General features: G+C 58.7%; 7 protein-coding genes across 7 annotated transcripts; 1 reads left to right on the top strand and 6 right to left on the bottom strand.

Moving 5' to 3' along the window:
- Positions 1 to 600: 600 nt before the first annotated feature.
- Positions 601 to 2,088, bottom strand: HRG_00487 (transcriptional regulator; the record flags this gene model as incomplete). The annotated part of the gene is made up of 2 exons (XM_044858958.1): positions 601 to 1,688; positions 1,782 to 2,088. The coding sequence occupies 2 exons, from the start codon at positions 2,086 to 2,088 to the stop codon at positions 601 to 603; spliced, it is 1,395 nt and encodes a 464-aa protein (XP_044725358.1).
- Positions 2,089 to 4,441: 2,353 nt separating this feature from the next.
- Positions 4,442 to 6,140, bottom strand: HRG_00486 (transcription factor opi1 domain-containing protein; the record flags this gene model as incomplete). The annotated part of the gene is made up of 2 exons (XM_044858957.1): positions 4,442 to 5,697; positions 5,786 to 6,140. The coding sequence occupies 2 exons, from the start codon at positions 6,138 to 6,140 to the stop codon at positions 4,442 to 4,444; spliced, it is 1,611 nt and encodes a 536-aa protein (XP_044725357.1).
- A 2,329-nt stretch (positions 6,141 to 8,469) lies between these two features.
- Positions 8,470 to 9,999, top strand: HRG_00485 (adaptor complexes medium subunit family domain-containing protein; the record flags this gene model as incomplete). Its single annotated transcript, XM_044858956.1, has 5 exons — positions 8,470 to 8,508; positions 8,577 to 8,705; positions 8,759 to 9,630; positions 9,682 to 9,856; positions 9,919 to 9,999. 5 exons carry the CDS (start codon positions 8,470 to 8,472, stop codon positions 9,997 to 9,999), a joined length of 1,296 nt encoding a protein of 431 aa, XP_044725356.1.
- An 823-nt stretch (positions 10,000 to 10,822) lies between these two features.
- HRG_00484 (uncharacterized protein) lies at positions 10,823 to 12,008 on the bottom strand (the record flags this gene model as incomplete). Its single annotated transcript, XM_044858955.1, has 3 exons — positions 10,823 to 11,004; positions 11,161 to 11,917; positions 11,985 to 12,008. The coding sequence occupies 3 exons, from the start codon at positions 12,006 to 12,008 to the stop codon at positions 10,823 to 10,825; spliced, it is 963 nt and encodes a 320-aa protein (XP_044725355.1).
- A 2,237-nt stretch (positions 12,009 to 14,245) lies between these two features.
- On the bottom strand, positions 14,246 to 15,798 carry HRG_00483 (SET domain-containing protein; the record flags this gene model as incomplete). Its single annotated transcript, XM_044858954.1, has 4 exons — positions 14,246 to 14,695; positions 14,751 to 14,984; positions 15,031 to 15,620; positions 15,669 to 15,798. The coding sequence occupies 4 exons, from the start codon at positions 15,796 to 15,798 to the stop codon at positions 14,246 to 14,248; spliced, it is 1,404 nt and encodes a 467-aa protein (XP_044725354.1).
- A 667-nt stretch (positions 15,799 to 16,465) lies between these two features.
- Positions 16,466 to 18,015, bottom strand: HRG_00482 (UV-endonuclease uvdE domain-containing protein; the record flags this gene model as incomplete). Its single annotated transcript, XM_044858953.1, has 3 exons — positions 16,466 to 17,132; positions 17,184 to 17,425; positions 17,512 to 18,015. 3 exons carry the CDS (start codon positions 18,013 to 18,015, stop codon positions 16,466 to 16,468), a joined length of 1,413 nt encoding a protein of 470 aa, XP_044725353.1.
- Positions 18,016 to 20,170: 2,155 nt separating this feature from the next.
- On the bottom strand, positions 20,171 to 20,620 carry HRG_00481 (uncharacterized protein; the record flags this gene model as incomplete). The annotated part of the gene is made up of 1 exon (XM_044858952.1): positions 20,171 to 20,620. The coding sequence occupies one exon, from the start codon at positions 20,618 to 20,620 to the stop codon at positions 20,171 to 20,173; it is 450 nt and encodes a 149-aa protein (XP_044725352.1).
- Between the last annotated feature and the right edge of the window lie 603 nt (positions 20,621 to 21,223).

Here is a 21,223-nt window from a genome sequence, read left to right as displayed (position 1 = left end):
AAGAAGCCTCATTCTAAAGACGTAGCCGGGACTACAGAGAGGGGTAGCAACAGTTGCAGCCATAGACGCTTCATGCAAGATAGGTGTCTACTAGAGCATGTAAGTCGCTGCATAATCTTATACACGAGTAATACACTCGAATGCTAGGTTTTCGACACCATGCCTAAATACCACCAGCTAAGTGTATAGTCAAGCTCCCCTTCTTCACCGGCAACGCTTGCTTTGATCCTTCAACGGCGGCCGGATTCCTGCATTGGCGTCACCAGACTGGTCCTTGGACCATTGGTGCAAGGACAGTGTTTTTCTCCTCAGGGTGAAGGCATAGTTGTAAATAGGGTTATTCGGCAACTTCATCATGTATTCACATGGCTTGACATGAAATTGCCTACTTGTAATGCACATTTAGGCTTGTATCGGGTAGAGAAACGTTTAAGCTGCCGACGGCTTCGCCAACTATACGGGTTCGGCCAGACAAGAAATCATATATGTACTAGAATCGCAACGAAAGATGAGAAGCCCCGACAGATGTACGCAGGAAAACAACTCTATTGCCGGGTATCAAACAACCAAAAGCCACAAACAACAAGGCACTCAAAGCATCTACTTGCCCGTGTTGACCTTGAGCGCAAACAGCCCCCTCTCGATGCAATTCAGCACCACCGTCCCCGACTTGAACCAGGGATACACGCTCCAGGCGCCGTTGAACTCGGGCTGCGGATCCGCGTCGTCCTCCGGGTAGCAGTCAAAGTGCGCCAGCTCCCTCATGTTGCCGCCCGTCGGGTCGTCGGGCACGCCGGCGACGTCGACGACACGCAAGCCCGAGGCGTAGTTTGCCTGGTACGAGAATGCGTTGTCGACGACGTACTGGTTGTGGTCGATGGACCGCACGGGGCTCTTGTACCGGCCCGTCCAGCGCGGCGACGTCAGGTCCGCCAGGTCGAAGATGTAAGTGGTCGTGTGCGTGTCCTGGGACGCGTTGCGGCGCATCTGCTCGTCGAGCTCGTCGTCGAGCACCAGGTAGCGCATGTCCTTGTCCACGGTCCAGCCCTGGTGCGTGTAGGCCCCCTTTCCGTTGAAGCCGTCGTAGAAGGTGCGCGACAGCACCGCCGGCTGCGTCTTGTTCGTCACGTCCATGATGGCGAGCTTGGACTCGTCAAAGGCGAAGCAGATGTGCCGCTCGGCATACCTCTTGTCCACGCCGCGGTACACCATGCACTGCGCGTCGTGCACGTAGCCGTCGTCGCCCGCGCAGCCCAGCAGCGTCGGCCTCGACGGTTCCTCGACGTCGAGCATGATGAGCCCGCCGTTGGAGCCATTGCATGCCGCGTCCCGCGAGGCCCCCACGGCGAAGATGGTGTTGGTCTCGGCGTCGGCCACGATGTTGTGGCTGCTGCCAAAGCCCGTGTACAGCGCCGCCAGGTCCGTCTTGACGTCAAACCTCTTGGTCCTGTTGCCGCCGACGAGGAGCAACTTGCGCAGGTCAAAGACTTGCAGGCCGTGGTCCCTCGACTCGGCTCCGATGTAGGCGTGGTTGCCAATGACCTTGATGTCTCGCCAGATGGCGTCTTCGGTCTGCGTTGGAAGCCGGCCGACGTAGTTCAAGGACCCGTTCTTGACCACCTCGACAAACGCTGTCCCGTCTGTCTGGCCGACCAGAGCAAACTCGCGGCCGTCGTCCGAAGTCCAGCCTTTACACAGTTAGCTATGCTGAATACATGCCATGATATCGGCGCAAAACTGCCAAGGGATGAGGCAATCGCTCGGCAATGCCTCTCACTCACCCCAGATGTCGTTTCCCGCTCGGGACTGGCTACCCATGTCTCCGTGGGTGACAAAAGCCTGAAGGTCCACGTTCTCGCAGCTGTACTCGCCCGCCTTGCCGTCCTTGCACGGGGTGGCGCCCATGGCCTTGTACTTGTCTTTGGCAAACGCACCGGCGGCTTTTTTCTTCTCAAAATGAGACGATTTGATGCCCATGAGACTGCCCATCTTGTTCTCCATCACGGCCGCGGCCTCCCGGGGCTGGCGCGGCGCGGAGAAGGCTGCTGAAGACAGCATCAAGGTTGAAAGGAGGGCAAATTTCATCATGGTTGATCGTAGAGGCTGTTGATTCATTGTTTGTTGCCTTGAGGGGCGAGAGAATGTGCTTGTCTGTTAAGAAAACTGGAGCGTGGTCTTCACTCTGACAGACTGCTGGCCATTTCATCTGGCAAGGGAAAGGGGCTAGACCATCTTTATAGTGACCGACTTTGCGAACCCCCGGCACGTCGTATTCGATTATCGTAGCACCTCGTTCACGCCGTCAACTTCACTACTCCAACTACCGTGGGCACATCCGTCCCACCGGTTGGTCCACCGATCAGAAAATCCAACCGCCCTCGGACCCGGTGATCAAGCGACGTCCATTACGAACATCTTGAAAAGATTTGACCGGCGGCCTTCTGCCAGCACAGACTACCCTCACCGGCCGCCAACCGATCCATGGCGGCCTCTAGCCAGGGCTAGCCTCTTCACGGCTTCTCTTGACGGCCTAGTCAGCGGAGAGCTTCGAAAGGGAAGAGGGCAAGTATGCTTGAAAGAAACGCCACTGGAGCCGAGCCGAGCCCGACTTGGTTAATGTTGACGTGCTACGGGAAGGAGGAGAAAGGTAAACTTGGACACGGGAGGATCGCGTGCTACGGTAACTACATGTAGAGAGGCCGCCGGCTTATAAGACTGACTAGACTGTGGCGTCTAGCCACGAAGTTTATAAGGGAACGCACCATCGCCAACTAGCACTCGATTGGTTGAGAGTCGCGGATCGGCCGAGCCAAGCGCCGGGGATAAGGAAGCCCACCGTGCTGGCAAGAACGTCACCGGCAAATCACACGATGCATGAGGTGAGAACATGAATGGACAGTGACATAGGCCGGCATAATGTACACGATACTCGGCGCCATGGGGTCTCTTTCAGCTCCCACGATGACTCCAGTTCGTGGAGAGCCAAGTATGGGAGTTGGGAGCACATGTACAGTTGAGGAATAGTTCCCTCGCAGCAACGTAGCATTGGATGCTTTCAAAGTTTCTATCAGTGCACCATCTGCTCAAACTCGTTGCGCCACAAGCGTCCAACAGGCCCGATTGAGATATGCTAAAGACCCAAAGTCTCATCCAAGGGCCCTCACCCTGCAGATTATGATCTTTCGGTGAGGTCCATGTAGTCGGACTATTCCCTAGCAAGGCCCTTGGATACTTGACACAACGAGGGCTCTCCTGCCACCGTTTCACTCCGATCAAGATCTCTCTCCATTCTCATACTGCGTCTTGCACATGCTCTTTCGCTTCACTCCTGTCAATGTGCGATGGAACACACCGCTAAGGTGCCAGATGTGCGCCCAGCCCATCATGGGCATCTCCAAACTAAAGGCTATGACCACTCACAACTACTACTCGAAATGCCATGAACGTAGGTTGATGATATTCAATATCCTCCTTCAGGCAGCTCGAGCTGTGCGACTAGTACTTGTCTGCCGGAGTCCAAAGGCTCCAGAATGCCCTTCTGTTTGGTCATCCGACCTGCCAGCGGTGCGTTTTCAAAACCATGTTGCCCCCAGACACGAACGTCGACTCCCCGCACATCACTAGGATGCCAATCCGGCCGCAATGGGACAAGGCACGCGTGTAACCGCCGAGGCCTCGAAGTAACACGCCGAACGAGAGGTAGGTCCATTTCGAGCGATGGAAAGGCGTAAAGGGCTTATCCTGTGCAGACTCCCAAGTCCAGGAAGCCGTTACGATGAGACAAGCCCATCTTGGCTGTTACTCGAGAAGCCAGTTGATTCAAACGCTTTCAAACAAGAAGAAGCTGTAGCGTCGTCTACTGAAGCCCATCTGCCAAGCCCGCCATCAACGCCAGACACAGAAGCTAGATGATAAGCAAGGAGAACCCAAAGAAAGCAAAATCAGCCGTCAAGGAATGGTCTGTCAGCATCAGCCATCCTCATGTCCGGGCCAGCGAACCTCGTCTATGGCGGCCGTGGCAATGCTCCCGTTCCCTTGAAAATGAACAATAATCCGATCCCCGGCCCAAGGAGCCAAACGCAAATGAGGTATCATTTCCCGGGAAATGCAGTTCGTGCTCTGTGCCGCTTGCTCTCCAAGAATAACCCAGGACGGATAAAACGCTTGCTCATCAATGACATGCGGTGAAACGAGAAAAGGGAAAGGGACAAAGAAAAATGGTCGTGTCCTCACAACGGACCAAGGAACGCATGGCGCTCGCCGACACCTCACGCTGCGCTCGCCTCTCCCCCAGACCGAGTCGGCCAGCGTGTGTTGGAGACCCAATCTCGTGTGCCGTGCCCGTCGGACCTTGGTCACGATTTCACGCCACAGGGCAGGTTCCGGTCGTCGCCGTATCTGAAGCCGACCGAGGCAAGAACGTGCTTCCTTGCGTCTCGACTCAATTCACCTTGACATCGCCATCCGGCTCCTGCCGGCAGACGGCAGGCTCTTGTTCCTCCTCGCCTGAGTTCTGCCTCTTCCTGCCCACGCGCTCACACCACTCCTCAGCGGTTACAATGGTGCCGTCGACAACCCCGCTGATCTGCGTCACCATGTCGAGCCCTTCTTTCGCCAGGACGAGCACTTTCTGAGCGCCGTCGCGGATGGCCGACTCGCTGTCCCCATCACCGCCCTCGGGTGCGCTGGACATGGTGGCCACGCGGAACCGTTGAGGAAGGCTGGTGAGATGTCGGCGAACGAGCACCCGGGCGTTTTCGGGGAGCGCGCCACCGGCATACTTTGATACAGTGTTGATGGCATCCTGGAGCGTCTTGAGAACGTCGCCGTTGAGCGAGTTAATCCTGTTGGCGAGCTCGACGCGAGACTGCTCCGGTGCCGCTTCCGACGCTTCGTCATCCGAGCCTGCCTCGCCGGCGGAGCCTTGGATGCGGGCCCTCTCGGGAGTTGTCCTCTCGTATTCTTCGAGGGTCGACTTGAGGGTTCCAATGACACGGCCCATGTGGTCGTTGGTCCAGCGGAGCCAGCGTAGGCAGTACTTGAGGCTGCGCAAGCTCTCGGCACTCATGGCGACGCTGAGCCCCGACGTGGACATGATGAGACGGGACTGCCATGGGGCGGCCGAGGGACTGGATCGCGGGGGGTTTTGCGGGCCCGTGGTTTCTGTGTAGGCCGGGGATCGCATCTCGTCGTAGGCAGGCAGGGTGTCTACGGTGCTCGTCGAGGACAGGCGACGTGGGGTCCTGGGAGTGAACTGGGACGACTCTTCAGCCCAGAGTTTCTGCATGCCCCTTGCGTGGTCCTGGCCAGCCATGTCTCGCTCGCTGTCCACCTTGCGTCGCTTGTTGGAGTTTCCGCCGAGATCCGAGTCCGAGGATGAGGCATGGCGGCGGTTGGCGCCGAGGAACCACCTGACGCCGCCCTCGACACCGGTCACACGGCCAACCGAGTTGACGGTGTTGGCGATGGGGGTCAGGTAGCCCTCGACGTATTCAGCGCTCGACTTGAAGCGGGGCGAAAAGTTCTTGGCTCCTCCATAGGCCGAGCTGGCGCCGCCAATGGTGCTTGCCAGGAGCGGATGCGAGGTGGTGAGCAAGGACAACAAAGGCTCATGCTGAGGCGACCCGGGTCTTCGTGAGTGGGGCGTGGGCTGGGCGCTCCTGGCGCGTGGGCTCATTGCAGGCAGAGAGCCACTGTCTGGGGGCGACGAGACAAAGTCTGCGATGGACATGGCCAGGTCAGTCAAGGGGTGCACATGGCGCAGGCGAGTTGGCTAGGCACTGACCGGCTCTCAAGTCACCCAAGGCCTCGGCGGCCAAGCGCACGTCTGGGTCGTCGAGGGTGAGGCCGGTGTTGGAGGCGCCGTCGAACTGGCGGTCCGAGGTGGCGGTGCTCACGACACTGCTGGCGTCGAGATCCATGGTGGCGGGACTGTCGACTTGGTAGGCGAGAGACTGGGGCGGGCGGTAGGCCAGCGGGCTGTTCAGGGTCGGCCAGTTCGAGGGCGGCGGCGGCGGCACGTCGGCAGTCAGGCTGCTGAGGGAGGGCAGCATGGTGTCGCGATCATGGCTCTTGAGGGGAGGGAGCTTGGTGGGCAGCGGGTCGATGTCGGGGGGCGGCGAGAATTGCATCGAGGCCATTTGTTAGGGGAGAGGCTAGACAGTCGGTGAGAGAAAGCTAAACGTGGGTGTGTGGAAGCCAAGAGGCGGGTTTGTCGTCGTCGTGCATGTGCCTGATTGCGATGTTCGGGCGGAGGTGGTTGTCGGCCGTCGACAGCGATGCGCAGGGAATTATGGCATGTACGAATATGCAGCAGCACGAGGAATGTGGTGTTGGATGTGGAGGAGTTTGTGGCGGCGGCCCCGAGGGCAACAATGGATCCTGATTCCGTGCGAGGCAAATGGGGCGGGAGAGAGAGTTAGAGAGAGGGGGGGGGTTCCCGGTTTTCACGATGGGGGGCGGCCGTTGCAGCATGTGATTGCGGGCCACTTCATCCAGTCTCACGTGTCGGCGAAATGTTGTGGCGGGCGCCGGGCCCCGCCCTGACTCGCGTGTACTGGGTACTTGAGACCCCTGGGGGTTTGCCTTGCAGCGCATGCAGATACCAGCTGAGGCCTAGAGGTACAGTACTGGGTAGGTACTATGCTGCGCTGTTGCTGGCAGGGGAGGTTCAGGGCACATGTCGACAGGCCCCCATAGGCGAGGCGGGTATAATGTACTCGGTACTTTCGCTCGTATCTCGGACGGCATGTGAAGACGCAAGAGGAGGCAGCAGAAGAGAAGAGTGCCAAGTGTTCACGTCATTGTAGGCAGATGCTACTGCTCTCAGTGCATCGTCCGACTTCTTCCACCAATGCTGACATGGCGCTCACCGCGAGAGGCAGACATCAAGGTCTGGCTGCTGAAGCTGGAAGTGCATCTCCATGTACCGAAAGTGCTCCGTTCCGCCCCGGTGTTCTCGGAGCCGAGCGTGACCAGGAGAGGCGACGGAATGCAACCCCCCCCCAAAAAATACCATTGGCATTGCGAATCCCGGATCCGGCCCTGAAATCGCTCTCCTCCGTCGCCATCTCGGGAGGCACTTGGCATTGTAGTGCACCGTGCTCCGTCGTCGGCCTGAGCTTGTACCGGGTGCGGCCGTCTTCAGGCTGAGCGGCCGCCGGAGCTGTCATGCACGTCGAGGATGGCTTCGCAAATGCCCAAGGTCCGGATCCTCCCCGGCCATTAGTGCTTATCTTTCCCGACGGATCACTGGGCATCGTGGCCGCTGCCTCGCCTGCCTCGCCCGGCAAGTAACGCATTGTACTGTACAGCACTCCGTACGGAGGATTTGCCCACCACCATAATTTGCCGATGCCGACTGGCCCGTTTGCCAAGTCGTGCTTGCATGCCGCCGTGCTCCCGCACCGACGAGAACAGAGAGTGGCGATTTCGTCTACTTTCTTGTCACCTGCAGCTCATCAAAGCACGGGGTGATTGCTAAGCGGTGACACATGACGTCCTTGCGAGCATGGCCGATGGGCTAGCCCCCTGGATTCCGTCAAAGCTAGCCTGCAGCTCCATCGTGCCTGTGAGCCTGAACAAACTCTGTTCCTCGGCTTGACCAGTTTCGGACGGGGGCCTTTGTCGCCATGGCACGGGACCAACGGCGGCCTTCGAAAAAGTATCGAGAGCCCTGGGGACCGGGCGGCGGACATGCGCTGCCGGAGGCCGCCGTCCAGTCACGCCGCGAGAGGGGGGGGCGTGAGGTAGGACGAGCATCACACAAGGCGACTGCGCGTTCACAAGGGGACTGGGAGAGAAATGTGCGGCTCCTCTGACGCCGCCGTAGCCACGGTGCTGTTGCAACAACAGGAGGCTTGGGCAGCTCTTAATGGAACCATCAGGTGTGATCCTTCCGCTCTCCGCGCCGCCAAATCGCAGCTGGCCGTCCACGGCGCCGCATCCCGAGCGGCAAAATGCCACCCGGGCGCGGGCTAGAGGACGGGCTGCACTGTCTAATGGGCGCGTTGGAGAGAGAAAAGAAGGAGAAGAAGGGGACGCGGAAAAGCGGTGCTGAAAATTTCTTTACATGCCCCTTCGTCAACTGGGATCACGTGATCTGGACCCTTTTTGCTGAGACCTGGCCTGAGACCTGGCCTGAGGATGGCCCGGGGTTTTGCCGCGTCAACCTGGGCCGGGCTCAACTAGCGACTCGCCGTCGTCACCACCGCCAGCTAGCCAGCAAGCTCGACAACTCTCGCGTGCCGAGCTTCCCCATCATGACTCCTCGCTGACGCCGCCCTATTGCGCGACAAGACAACATCCCTTAGCCCCCGGCCCGCGCATGGCAAAGGCACCGCTTCCGCCTCTCGCTGTCTCCTCACCACCCCCCTTGGCCGCAACAGCCGCCCGTCGCTCGGCTTTCTCTCCGCCGCTGCTCTCCTCCTCTGCTTCCCGCTTGCCTCGCCCGGCTGCCATCGTCCAGCCATGGCCTCGGCGCTCTTCTTTCTAGACCTCAAGGGCAAGGTAACAAATGACCCCTCCCCCCCCTTCCCCTTGGCCCAGGGCCAACGGCTAACCTGCCCCCCCGATAGACCCTTCTCGCCCGCAACTACAGGGGCGACATCCCCATGTCCGCCGTCGAAAAGTTCCCCGTCCTCCTCTCCGAAGCCGAAGAAGAATCGTCCGCCGTCCCCCCCTGCTTCTCCCACGAGGGCGTCAACGTGCGTCCTCCCCCTCCCTCCTTGCGCGCAGCAGACTGACGGCGCGCCGACAGTACCTCTACATCCGCCACAATAACCTCTATCTCCTCGCCCTCACCAAGCGCAACACCAATGCCGCCGAGATTCTCCTCTTCCTCCACAAGATCGTCGAGGTCTTCACCGAGTACTTTAAAGCCCTCGAAGAAGAGTCGATTCGCGACAACTTCGTCATCATCTATGAGCTCCTCGACGAAATGATGGACTTTGGCTACCCCCAGACCACCGAGTCCAAGATCCTGCAGGAGTACATCACCCAAGAATCCCACAAACTCGAGGTCCAGGCCCGCCCGCCCATCGCCGTCACAAACGCCGTCTCCTGGCGCTCCGAGGGCATCCGCTACCGCAAAAACGAGGTCTTCCTCGACGTCGTCGAGAGCCTCAACCTGCTCGTCAGCTCCAACGGCAACGTCTTGCGCAGCGAGATCCTCGGCGCCATCAAGATGAAGTGCTACCTGAGTGGCATGCCCGAGCTGCGCCTGGGGCTCAACGACAAGGTCATGTTCGAGACGACGGGCCGCACCACGCGCGGCAAGGCTATTGAGATGGAGGACGTCAAGTTCCACCAGTGCGTCCGTCTGTCACGCTTCGAAAACGACCGCACCATCTCCTTCATCCCTCCCGACGGCGAGTTCGAGCTCATGTCGTACCGCCTCAACACCCAGGTCAAGCCCCTCATCTGGGTCGAATGCGTCGTCGAGTCCCACTCGGGCTCCCGCATCGAGTACATGCTCAAGGCCAAGGCCCAGTTCAAGCGCCGCAGCACCGCAAACAATGTCGAGATCATCGTCCCCGTCCCCGACGACGCCGACTCGCCCCGCTTCCGCACAAACATCGGCTCCGTCCACTACGCCCCGGAGCAGAGCGCCATTGTCTGGAAGATCAAGCAGTTTGGCGGCCAAAAGGAGTTTCTCATGCGCGCGGAGCTCGGCCTGCCTAGCGTCCGGGGCGACGACGAGCACGGCGGCGGCATGACGGGCGGCTTCGGCGGGAGCATGGGCGGCGTCGGTGGCATGGGCAAGGGCGCCAAGCGGCCCATTCAGGTCAAGTTTGAGATTCCCTACTTCACCACGAGCGGCATTCAAGTGCGGTACCTCAAGATCACGGAACCAAAGGTAAGTGGCTTCAGCTATTCCCCCATACTGTGCCACCGACGCCTCGCTGACTTGCGGCGCAGCTTCAATATCCCTCCCTGCCGTGGGTTCGCTACATTACGCAGTCGGGCGATATTGCCGTCCGGCTTCCCGACGCTGTCTGAAGCCCCGGCTGTCGAACGACGAGGCCAGGGCCTGCCGGCTCGTGCACGTAGTCCAGCCCCGACGCCGCGCAGTGTCCGCGGTCGTACACATGGCGGTGCGTGCTGGATACGGATGTTTCTCTCCCTCGCACGCACACACTCAAGAGGAGGGAGAAAAAGCAAGGCACACCGTTTACGCTGCGGGATGGGATGGCCACGGATCGTCAGGCGGCCCGAGCTGCACGGCTCCGGGGCACAGGGACACACATATCGCAGCCGCACCATGACATGACGGGGAGAGCTGTGCAGTCGTGCTTGTAAGGGGGGGGGGGTGGCTAAGCACGGGGTCGGTTGACCCCGTGTTGCGCGGAGGAGACAAAGGAATGTCGTCGAATGAGCGAGCATTGTCAATTCATGAGGGACTAGAGGAAACCTGGAAAACAAAAGACCGATCCGAATAGATGGAAAAAAAATGAAATGATGGTGAAATGGCAAGACGACGCCGGCATGTGCCCAGGCCCCATCCCACGACACGAGGGTTATGTCTCCGCGAGAAGCCTTCCAACTCGGCCTTGAAACCTCTGTCCAATACTTTGTCTCCCAGCAGAGCGAACCTCGTTCCGCGCGGGGGAGCCCATTTGCCCCTTTCCCCCATGTTCCCCTGATGACACGCGGACAAGGAACGCCGCGCCCGCGTCAGGCAGAGAGGCAGGGCCGGAGAAGTGTAGGAGAGGGGAGATTCGCCGAGACGGCGGAGACGGGTGGCACGGAGGCGAAAGGTGGGGGGGGAGCCCGGACGAGGCAAGGAAAGGGGAGAGTGGTGGTAAGCTGCTATATTCCCTGTTCATCTCCGCGACGACGAGGCGCCGGCGGAGGAGGAGGAGGAGGAGCCCGGCGGATACTCGCCGACCACGGGGCTGTCCCACTCGAAGCTTCGGATGCGCTCGGGCATCGAGCCGTCCGGGTTCTCCGGGTCGTAGAAGACGGCGACATAGAAGCCGCGGGGGCTGCCGTCGGTCTTTGGATCTGGGGCGCGTCCGGTGTTAGCAGGATCTATCCGAGGGGCGGGTAGCAACGTTGAAAGGCACAGGAAACGTCGCGCCAGCAAAACAAAGTCCGCGGAACGGCGAGCCACTGAATTCCATGCATGAACAGGGGTCCGGGCGGGGGGAAGAAACGTACATAGAGCCGGGGGCGAGTTGTGCGTCCAGACGCCATCGCGCCAGAACCCGCGATGCCCCGACTCGCTGCGGCTCATGTACACCTGGTCCGGCGGGCCACTGAACGCCATGAGGCCCAGCACAATGGGTAAGTGGCCGCCGAGCCCGCGCGACGGCGGGCCGCCGGACCCCGGGTAGGCGTACGTCTGCGGCACCAGCCCGGGCATCCAGCTCGGGTTGCGCCCGGCCACGTACTTGAGGGGCCCGCCCCCCGTCGGCAGGTAGTTGGCGTCGACCGTCGTGGCCTGCGACACGCCCTTGAGACCCGGCGCCAGCGGGTGGAAAAAGTGCAGCGCGTGCATCGTCTGCTCCTGGTCGGGCAGCGTCGTCGGGTCCTCGGGGATCACGACGACGGGCAGGTGCGGGTTGCACGAGAAGACGGCCGCGTGGCTGTGGCGCTCGACGGGCGCGAGGGTCGGGTCGAGGCAATAGCCCTCCTGTCGCAGCATTGGCCGATACCACTGGTAGCCGCATGCCTCGGTGACCTGGCCGCCCTCGTACCGCATGACGCGACTGGGAGATTCGCCCTCGTATCCCAAGCAGTTGCGCGGTGGCAAGGTGTTGTGCCAGGTGTCTCTATTAATATCACAAGTTTCCCCCCGGTAGAAGTCCAGCTTATTGACCACAAACAGGAAGCCGACGGGCGGGCTGCTCGAGCTCGACTTGGATTTGCCGGTCTTGTGCTTGTCCGCCTGTTTCCTAGATCGACCGCCTCTCGTCTGCGGCAGGAGGACGAGGCGCATCAGCGAGTTTCAACAGGAACCGCACCATAAGGGATACACGCACATAGGCGTCCAGCATGGAGGACATGTCGTCGTAGTGCGACGCTGGGAGATATTCCGGAGGTGCTCTTCAGCCACGAAACTCGGCCGTGAAGGCGATACACGCAGAGCAGCTGCAGGGGGCCCGGGCTACATATCGTGCCTCGGGTGCCCATCTCCGCCTCCAACGTCTCGCGGTCAACAGAGGTATCGCTGCCCAAGGTCGAGTATCCAAGAGGACCGTCGGTGAGATTAGGCCGTGATGCTGTGCACCGACACCTGAAACAAACCAAAAGACGAAAACAAAGTCCGAATAGCGTCAAGCTGGCCTCATCAACCGTCCAGACACGGCGACCTGGTCGGCCGACTTCTCGACCCCAAAGGTGGCCGCGGCAGGTGGTCTGGGCTTCTGGGCTGTAATTGGCACGGGTGTTGATGTCGGCCGGCAGACAAGGGGGGCGAAGCAGCCTGGCCAGCAGCCTGTTCCTGGGCGAGGGGGGAGCGGCGCCAGATTCCATGCAAGACCTGGCCGTCGGAGTAGTACATACAGTACGTTGTCAACGCGGGAGCTACCTCGTGAGCTGCACGGCTCGGGCCCTCGCGTTCTCCAGAGTCAAGCGCAGAGGGTCGACTTCACGACCACGAAACCGTCACGTGTGGGACCGTGGCCACTCCCGCTCTCTGACATGTACCGGCCAGCCGTGCCATGACTTCTACTTGGCCATGCATGTAACCACGTCTTCTGCCCAGGAGACGTCGATGTGCAGGCAACGGTTTGGCGGCGAATGAAGAGCTCGATGGGCAGTGGGGTTGAGGGTGTCCCATCAACAAAGGGCCAGAGAGTCATCGTGGACCAATCGAGGTCGGCATTGCATCCGAGTTTAGCGACGGGCTGTCAACGACGATTACGGCCGTGTCCGGGGGCTTATCGACAGCCTCTTACTATCCGTCCAAGACCATAGGCCACGTCGACACGAAAAGAAGCCCCAACGTCGGGAACGAGTCTAGGCTTTTCGTGCAACAAGCAGCGCGCAAGACACCCTGGCCGTGTGAGCAGTAGCCGCGCGCGAGACGAGGGCTTGATTGGCAATGACCGGGGTGACATGGCAGGACGGCTGTTGGACTTGCCAAGTTGATAGAGCTCACGAGGACCGGCCGAGATGTCAGATCATGCAGCCACCGTCAACCACCGCTCGTTGGCGTGATCGCGGAGCAAGCCATCTGAACCTCAGCATTTGTGTATTGTATGTCGGAGAGTCCTTTTTGCTGAGCAAAAATGGCGAACAAGGAGCCACGCCAGAGACGTCGGCATGCCTGGCCGGTTCGAGAGCGCCGCAGATGGACAACGGGGACGCAAGATCGGCAATGGAAAGAGGGGTTGCGCCCATGATGCGTTGGGAGACGGACAACAACGGCTGGTAGAGCGACAGGGCCGGACGGGTGCTGCGCAAGGTCCTCATCGAATGAGAGCGTCCTCGTCGTCGTTGGCCAGTGGCGAGGGCGCTGCTGAAGCCAGCTTATATAGCCCATGTCATCTTTCGTCACTTTCACGGGCAGTGTTTGGTCACTTCATGCAACACGGAACGTGCTGCTGCTGCTGTGTTACACAGCATTTGGAATGCGGCCACCAGCTCGGAGTCGGTGTGACAGCAATCAGGCGAATCCACTCACGCACTTTTTGCGCTGATTGGCCCGGTGTCTGGGATGGAGTGCCACCGTTTAGGTCCTCGTCGAGCATCCCGTTTGAAGAAGAGGCAACGACGGGCTCGTCGAGGGGAGCAGGGCGAGTCCAGAACAAAACCCCAAAGAGAGTCGGATGATGTTCTGGACCGGTCAGCAAAAGTGAGGCTATCCATTCTTCATCCCGGCAGACCCGCTCTTGCCCACGAGCAAACCTTTGTTGAAGCCCAAGGGTCGCGTGATATTGTTGCATGCCCCCATTTGGTGCTCCCAGCCCATGCATGCCTAGCCAACTCTCATGCACAAAGGCTGTCAAGGTCCACCAGAGTTGGTACTGGGCGCATCAGCCGAGGATTGTGTGTGATGGGCGATGAGCAAGAAGCAGGCTCGGTGAAATGTGACTCCGGCCCATGTATTGAGTATCTTGGGGCAACTTCCATGAAACAGCCAGGGGTCCGTCCGGACTCTTCACCATAAGCCGACGGCTGCGTAGTTAGTTCCAGGGCTGCGCAGCTGCCTCATCTGCCTCTCCGATCATCCCCAAAAGCTGTCGACTGGGGCCGGCCGGACTCGGCGATTAGAGAGCTGTCGCTTTGAGAGCCGCTGTCAGTTGCTCCGCCTGGGCCTTTTGAAAGGCATCGATTGACTGTCGGGCTCGTCGTCTGCCGACGAGATTGATAGGAGCCCCTTGGCCTCCTCCAGAAGCTTCTTCTCCCCAAGCCTGACTCGGACAGCCATTCTGTTGCGCAGGCCAAGGCCGTCTCTGTGAAGGAGCAACTCATCCTCTGCAATGGTCGTCGGGTATTGCGACTCTATGGTCAGGATCGACCGGAGCAGTATGAGCTGCAGAGCCTCTTGCCGGCTCCTTTTGCCTTGCACGAGTTTGTCATCAATCTCCTGCAGAGCTTTGAGAAACATCCTCAGTTGGTCTTGCAACTCGGCCGACATGTCGTTCAGGGACGCCGCGCCGGCTAATGTGCCATCCGAGTTCGGCTCGCCCGCCTCGCGCTCCAGGACAAAGGAGTCTTCCCACTCGTCTTCTCCAATTCGGCCACGCTTGGTACGGTCAGCGAGCACTCAGGTCATTTGTGCCGTCCATCGATTGACCTACCGCCGCTTCCAAAGCATCTCTGGATATGTTCAGCTGGGCTGCCGCGGCACCCTCGACAACGTCCCAGGGAATCTCAACTACGTCATAGCGCGAATGATTATCGGTGACATAGCCATAGCGACGAAGAAGCTCAGAGTTTGGATGAGGCCCGTAGTAGTTGAGAATCTCCTCGCCCGCCCTGATTGGTCTCAGCGACGTCACAGTCAGACTCTCGTCACTGTGGTTCACGTGAGCCTGCGTCATGTCAGCTTCGCCGGTGAGTCACAGAGGCAAGACTGACGTTGAACTCGGCGTCGGCGTTTAGCATATCAGCCATGGGGACCATGCCCATCATGGACTTGGCGTCGCGATCCTCAGCCCAGCCGTCGTCGTCCAAGTCCAAGTCCAAGTCTTCCTTTTCGAGATCAAAAGCGTACGCCATGATTGTGCTTCCCATTCTGTGCGCGAGCTGAACGAGAAGCTCATCGCCGTAGTCCTCGCTCGAACGGAAGACATCCGGCCTGCTCCGGATGACGGGCAGTAGCTTGGAGCGAAACATTTCCTCGGCATCGGTCTTGCCAATCCTGGAGCGCAGAGGACTGGTCTGGAGCTCCTGAAGCTCTTCGTCGGACCAAAACATGGGCGTGTCGAAAGCATCGGGAAGGACATCCAAATACGGTTTCCACGCAGACGACGGGCCCATGAAGTATTCGTACATCAAGACCAGGATGAGGGCGCTCCACGAGTCCAGCTCCTGCTCATCGTCTCCATCGCCTTGGCTCTCAAAGAGATGCGGAAGCTGTGAGCGCAGCGTCGACGTATCGATATTGACAATGGCCCTGCGCGGGATCGTAAAGAGGGTGGTGTCTGCGGGAATGTCGCGGATGGCAACTGACGGCGATTAGCAGGTCATTACTCGCCGCCGCACGGCATACACACCTATCCCACGACCGGCATTGCGAGAACGCAAGTCGACGATCTCGATCGAGTTGGAAAATGTTGCGCCAGGAAGAGACTGAAACCAGTGCACAAAGGCTGCCGTTGTGCTGCAAAAGGCGGGCGAAGCCATCTTAGCCAGAGATAATCTCGGACAACGCTCAAAGGCTTCGATTGACACTGCTCGATGCCAATTGGAGGCCCATTGACTTGGCTGGACGCTGATGGTGAGCAGACGTTTGACCCAAGCGGATGCCCCCAAGGGGTGAAAAAAATGCACAGTGCGTCAACTCACCACTAGCGCGCGCAGGGTGCCAGCTGCTGCACTGTGCGTCCGTACACCCATGGTCTGGTCTGCTTTCTTTAACTTACATGCTGCAACAGATGCAGCTTGGCATCGTCCGTCGACTCAACAGCAAATTATTGCAATACACCTCTCTACTATCGAGTCTTGAGTCTCAAAATTTGGCCAAGCACTTTCTACCACCGAGACACGCCTGGACGACCGCTCTGAATCATACAAAAGAGTGAACCGAAAATGTCTGTACTATATACATCATTCCTCACGTTTCACATCATCATTTTTGCTCTTCTTCGCCTCTCTCTTCTTGGGCCGCAACCACTCCTCCATGCCCTCGGGCCAGTATACCCTGTTCTCCGGCCCGCCCATGCCAAAGCTGTCGGGGCTCACCTCTCTCGCCGGGACTTCGACCAGTTCCTCTGCTTCGCCGCCATTGGCCCTTGCCTTCTTGCTCACCTTAGTCTTCTTGAGCACAGCCTTGCGGGGCTCATCGTCACGCTCATGCGGCACCACTGTCCTTGGCTTCAATCATCAGGTCCATGTCCGGTGCGCAAGGAGGCAGGGTCTTGACCCGCGGCGAGTGCTTCCTGCGGTCACGAGGCGTCACGGCCGCGGCCGTCGGCTCGCTGTAGTGCATCTTCTGGGTTATCATCTTCCTCGTCCACGTCGCCCTGATCCGGGAATACATGCCCACGATATCATGGGTTCCTTCCCGGATGCTCGGGTCAAAGACGATGTTGTGGTGGTGAAAGTCGAGCACGAGCGGGATGTTGAGTTCCTCGCATATGGGAAGCAGGTCATGCACGCTCCACGAGACGTCGTCGTTTTCTAGTGCCAGCCTGCGTTTGACTCCATCCGACAACTTGGCGTAGTTGTTGCGGAACCGGGCAAGCGTGGCATCTTTGTCGCCATATGTGCCACCCATGTGCAAGATCATGATAGCGTCTCTGTTGAGCTGATCAGGGAGCTTCAACAGGGAGAGCATCTCGTTATGATACTCCAGGTCGCGCATCGCTGCCTCAACAACCTCAGGCCTCGGGCTGCCGATTTGCGTAAACTGCCCAGGATGCGTCGTGAGGCGATGGCCTAACTCCGCGGCCACCCTGCCGGCCTTGGCCAAGACGCCCGAGGCAAAGGGGGCCAGACGGTAGCCGTGCTCCTTGTGGCTTGCAAAGGGAAACATTTCACTGCTTAGCCTCATAAACTTGATGCCATACTTGTCGTTCCAGCGAATCATCTTGACAATGTCGGCGGCGTTGGCGAAGCCAATGTCCTGCATATAAGCGAGGCCCCGCTTGACGTCGGCCGGCTGCGACTTGTCGGGGCGGTTCTTGGTGGCGTGCTCAGGCTGAGAAGGGTCCAGCAACGGATGCCGGTGCTCAAGTATCGAAGTCAGGCGACAAGTCCGCGAGCAGAACACCGGTGGGTTTGCGGCTCTCAGATACGTGTTGAGACAGGCCTGGGCCCAAAGTCAGCTCTCTCGAGATGGATGCAGCGTGTCAGACGGGCGGCATGGCCACGAATCTGCTCTCCAGGCGTTCTCACATAACCCAACCGACCGGACCAGGGTAGAGGCAGTTTCTCACTGTTTACGGGGGGCCGTCGTCTGGCACCCCTCTCTTGGACGTCCCCTTCGGAGGCGAGGCCAGGCAAGATGGCGTTCACATCCAGAGCAGCGCCTGCAACGCCAGGGGCGGCATCGTCGTGAGGGCGATTTTTCGCCGCCGCCGCCGCCATGGTGGACGCGGTACTTGATGGTTGATCGGCAGTGCCCGCCTCGGCCAAGACGCTCAAGTCGGAACTTTCGACGGCCAGACGCTGCCTCTTGGCGTCGCTGTGCAACTTGTGCTCTATCTGACTCAAGTCTTGCATGGCGCGCTCGACGGCTTCTCTCAAACTCAACGTGGCCGTGGACTTGGAGGGGCCGTCTCGCTGCTGTTCGGCGCCCTTTGCCGTTCTTCGGCTGCTCCTCCTCGGCGTGTCGGATTGGGTTGGCGGGGACCGAGTCTGCCGAGGCTGGGGGCCGGTCCTCTTTCGCTTCGGGGGCATGGCTGCGCTTGCGAATTGGGCACTGGCTGGAAGACTTGACGACGACGGCGGTTGGCGACACAGGCAATGGAAATGGAGGCGGGAGGGAGGCATGCAGAGGCCTATCTAGGCGGGCGGCGATGGCGCAAGGGCTGGCTATATCGAGGCCTCTGCTGGTTGCACAAGTGGACGTCGAGTTGCGAGACCCCCGGCTGCAAGGTGTCTGTCTGGCTGGGGAGCACAGGCGAGCAGGCGGAGGTTTCTATCCGAAGATCAGGACCGATGACGGCTGCTGGTACGTCATGGCACCCAGGCTGCGTGCCGCGCTGTCGTCGGGGTGCGACTCTAAGCTGTATCGATGCGTAGAGCGAGCGAAGGAATCGGAGGCCTGAGAGCAAGGGCGGTGGGAGGCGGGTAACTACCAACCAGAGGACGCGCTCATGTCATGTACGGGCGATGAAGCTGGCCCGGGCGCGATGGGTGACAGAATCGCCCGATTCGAGAGGCCGTGAGGGCGATGAAGTCATGATTTGCACATCGTCGATCGGGCAGCCTGCGTGCAGCGGCTTACCTAAGACACGGCCACACGGCCACTCGATCTGTACCTGAGCCCGGGCCCGCAGCCCGGCCCCACCGCGGGCCAATCGCCGGCTTCCAGCAATGGGGCTGCCCGAGGAGCCGCAGTCACGTGCTCCCCCCGGGCGTCCCAGGACCGCGCGTAGGTTCCGGGCAGGGATATAGACCAATAAGAGCGTCGCGCTGTCAGCGGTACACCCCACTAAGATTACAAAGACCCTTGCAACTACAAGCCCCACAAGTAGTATAAGAGTATAGAGACATAAAACACTAGTTAATTCAGTGGGAAAATAGGTACTGGTGTCCCTGCTGCTACTTCGTCTGCTGCCCACACTCTGAATTACATCGTGAGGGCGGGCGGGCATGCTTCGAGCTAGTCTCTTAAGTAAATGTTCCGGAATAGCCTCATAAGCAGCCCAAAGTAGTATTAAAGAAAAAGATTAGATCAAGCCGGCGGTACCTCTACTAGTAGCTAGCCCGAGAAGTGACTTATAGCTGATATAGCCGATCAAATTTATGTCTGTGGGGCTTGTCGCTGCAAGGGTTTTTGTAATCCTAGTGGGGTGTACTCTGTACTCCGTACTTCAATTTACAACTAGTTTATACAAATAGCTACATTGCCCTCGTCGCATCCCTTCGTATTGCCGCTGGCTGCACTAAGCGGCGTACCATGACTTCGTGATAATTATTAGCCAGCCAGCCTTGAAGCCTTGCTAAGTATCGCAGAGTGAGCCTTTTGACCGTTAGACGTAGTTATGCTGCGAAATGGGTGTAAATGCGTCCGTAGCTCGAAATCCCTGTCTTGCTATTGAGCCGCCGTGGCCCGTATCTGCACTGTAGCTACCTCGCTTGGGGCCCGTGACATAGGTGCGGTCTCATGACAGCCAAAGGGATGGCCTGTACATCCTAACCCCAGTACCCTAACGTGCCCGTCTTGATGTTCCGTCGCCTGTCGCCGGTTACAGGTCAACCCAGATAGATAGTCATAACTAAGGGACACATATAACTCAGTAGCTTGCTGCATCAGTCCCCTGAGTGTCATTGTCGGACCACTCAAGTTTCGAATGGCAGAGACGAGGGCAGCACATATTTTCAAGCGTCCTCGATGCCGCTTGTTCATTAAAATGCAAACAGGAACGGTCTCGCGCGCGACTCTTTGATCATTTTCCCTCACAGGTGAGAGGGGCGGTCTCATAAGCCGGTCCACGTCCAGTTCAAGGGAAATCAGCCCTTGGGAATATCGGGTACTTGGGGATCCTTCGGGTCCTGCATCAACATATGGTTTTTCGCCAGCTCTATACAACCTCTCTTGGAATGGACATATAGTCAATGGAAGTAAAACTACATGATAGCTACGAGTCTACGACAGCTCAAGCTCATTCTCAAATAGTCATCATACCAAAATCCCCGCTCAATAGACCAGGGAAGGCCGCCAGGACGTTGCAAAATATGTTCAGGCTAACGCATATCCATTTAGACTTAATCAATGGCTTTTCCCTAACATATCCCGGCCAGGTAACTGAATGTAGGTAGCTATACAGGAGCTGATTGACTTCTTCGCCTTGAGCCATGGTGATGGTCTCGACAGCCCTCGGCACTATTAACTGTCCTCCGTGATCGGCCCCGATTCGTAAAAGTTGTTACACAGCTCTGAATTGTCGAACAACGCGGGCACAGGCTTATCTCCCTCCACGTCGTACTGCTTACAGTACGCATATTTGCCGCAATTCTCGAGGATGTAGCCAGTGGCTCTGTCGCACGGTAAGAGAGGATTTCCCGGACGCCAGGAAGCCTTGTAGTGCTTGGCTCTGCAGTCTGCGGCGCTCGTGTAGTCCCCAACCGGCCGATACTCGAGGGGGTGGTCGAAGCGCGAGCAGTAGAGCCAGGTGCCTTGGACGTTCTCCGGCTGTTTCCATAGATCCTCGGGCGGGAATCTGGTTACGATGTCCCAGTCTGTCTCGAGCCAAGGTTGCTTTTCCCCAGCGGGTGGTGGCGCAGGGCTGCTGAGGGCAAGCCCGAAAAGGGCGGCAGCAGCAGATGTAATTTTCATGTTGGGCATTAAAATTTTGGATTACCAGAATAGTCTTAAGAACAGGTGAACAGAGAGTGAGGATGCCGGGGTAGCCGACGAAACGGGAGAGGACATGCAAGAATTTATAAACGACACCTCGACTGCCACTAAGCAACGTAGATGTCGTGGTCCAATCCGGCATTGACCGTCGTACAGCATCGTCCAATGCTCTTTGTTATAGGATGATGGTAATACCCCAAGATCATGTATCATAATCTGCTGATACGAATGCTCCGTAAGTAGTCTCTGTCGGTGAGGAAGCAGCTGGCTATATCACAGCCCAATAAGCTCTGGGGAGCCAATCTTGTTTCACATTGAGCAAGCGATTGGAGTTTCTTAGATTACACACCCACAAGCAAGATTGGAAATACAAATTTCGAACAACTTAGCTGTTGTCCCGGAACTATCAGCTCACTGCCGTGGCCTGACGACTTGCCTACGACACGAACGCGCAGTCAGAGTGATGCAGTCCATGTGCCGAGGCCTTCGACCCTCTCGATGAATCCATCTTGGCACTCACGCCATTCAGTGCACGCGTTGAAAGCAAAACATGTAATGACGCGCGGTTAGTCATTGAATAGG

Source organism: Hirsutella rhossiliensis (assembly GCF_020360975.1).
Source record: "Hirsutella rhossiliensis strain HR02 chromosome Unknown scaffold00001, whole genome shotgun sequence".
NCBI classification, from domain to species: Eukaryota; Fungi; Ascomycota; class Sordariomycetes; order Hypocreales; family Ophiocordycipitaceae; genus Hirsutella; species Hirsutella rhossiliensis.
This window is presented reverse-complemented; position numbering and strand designations above follow the sequence as displayed.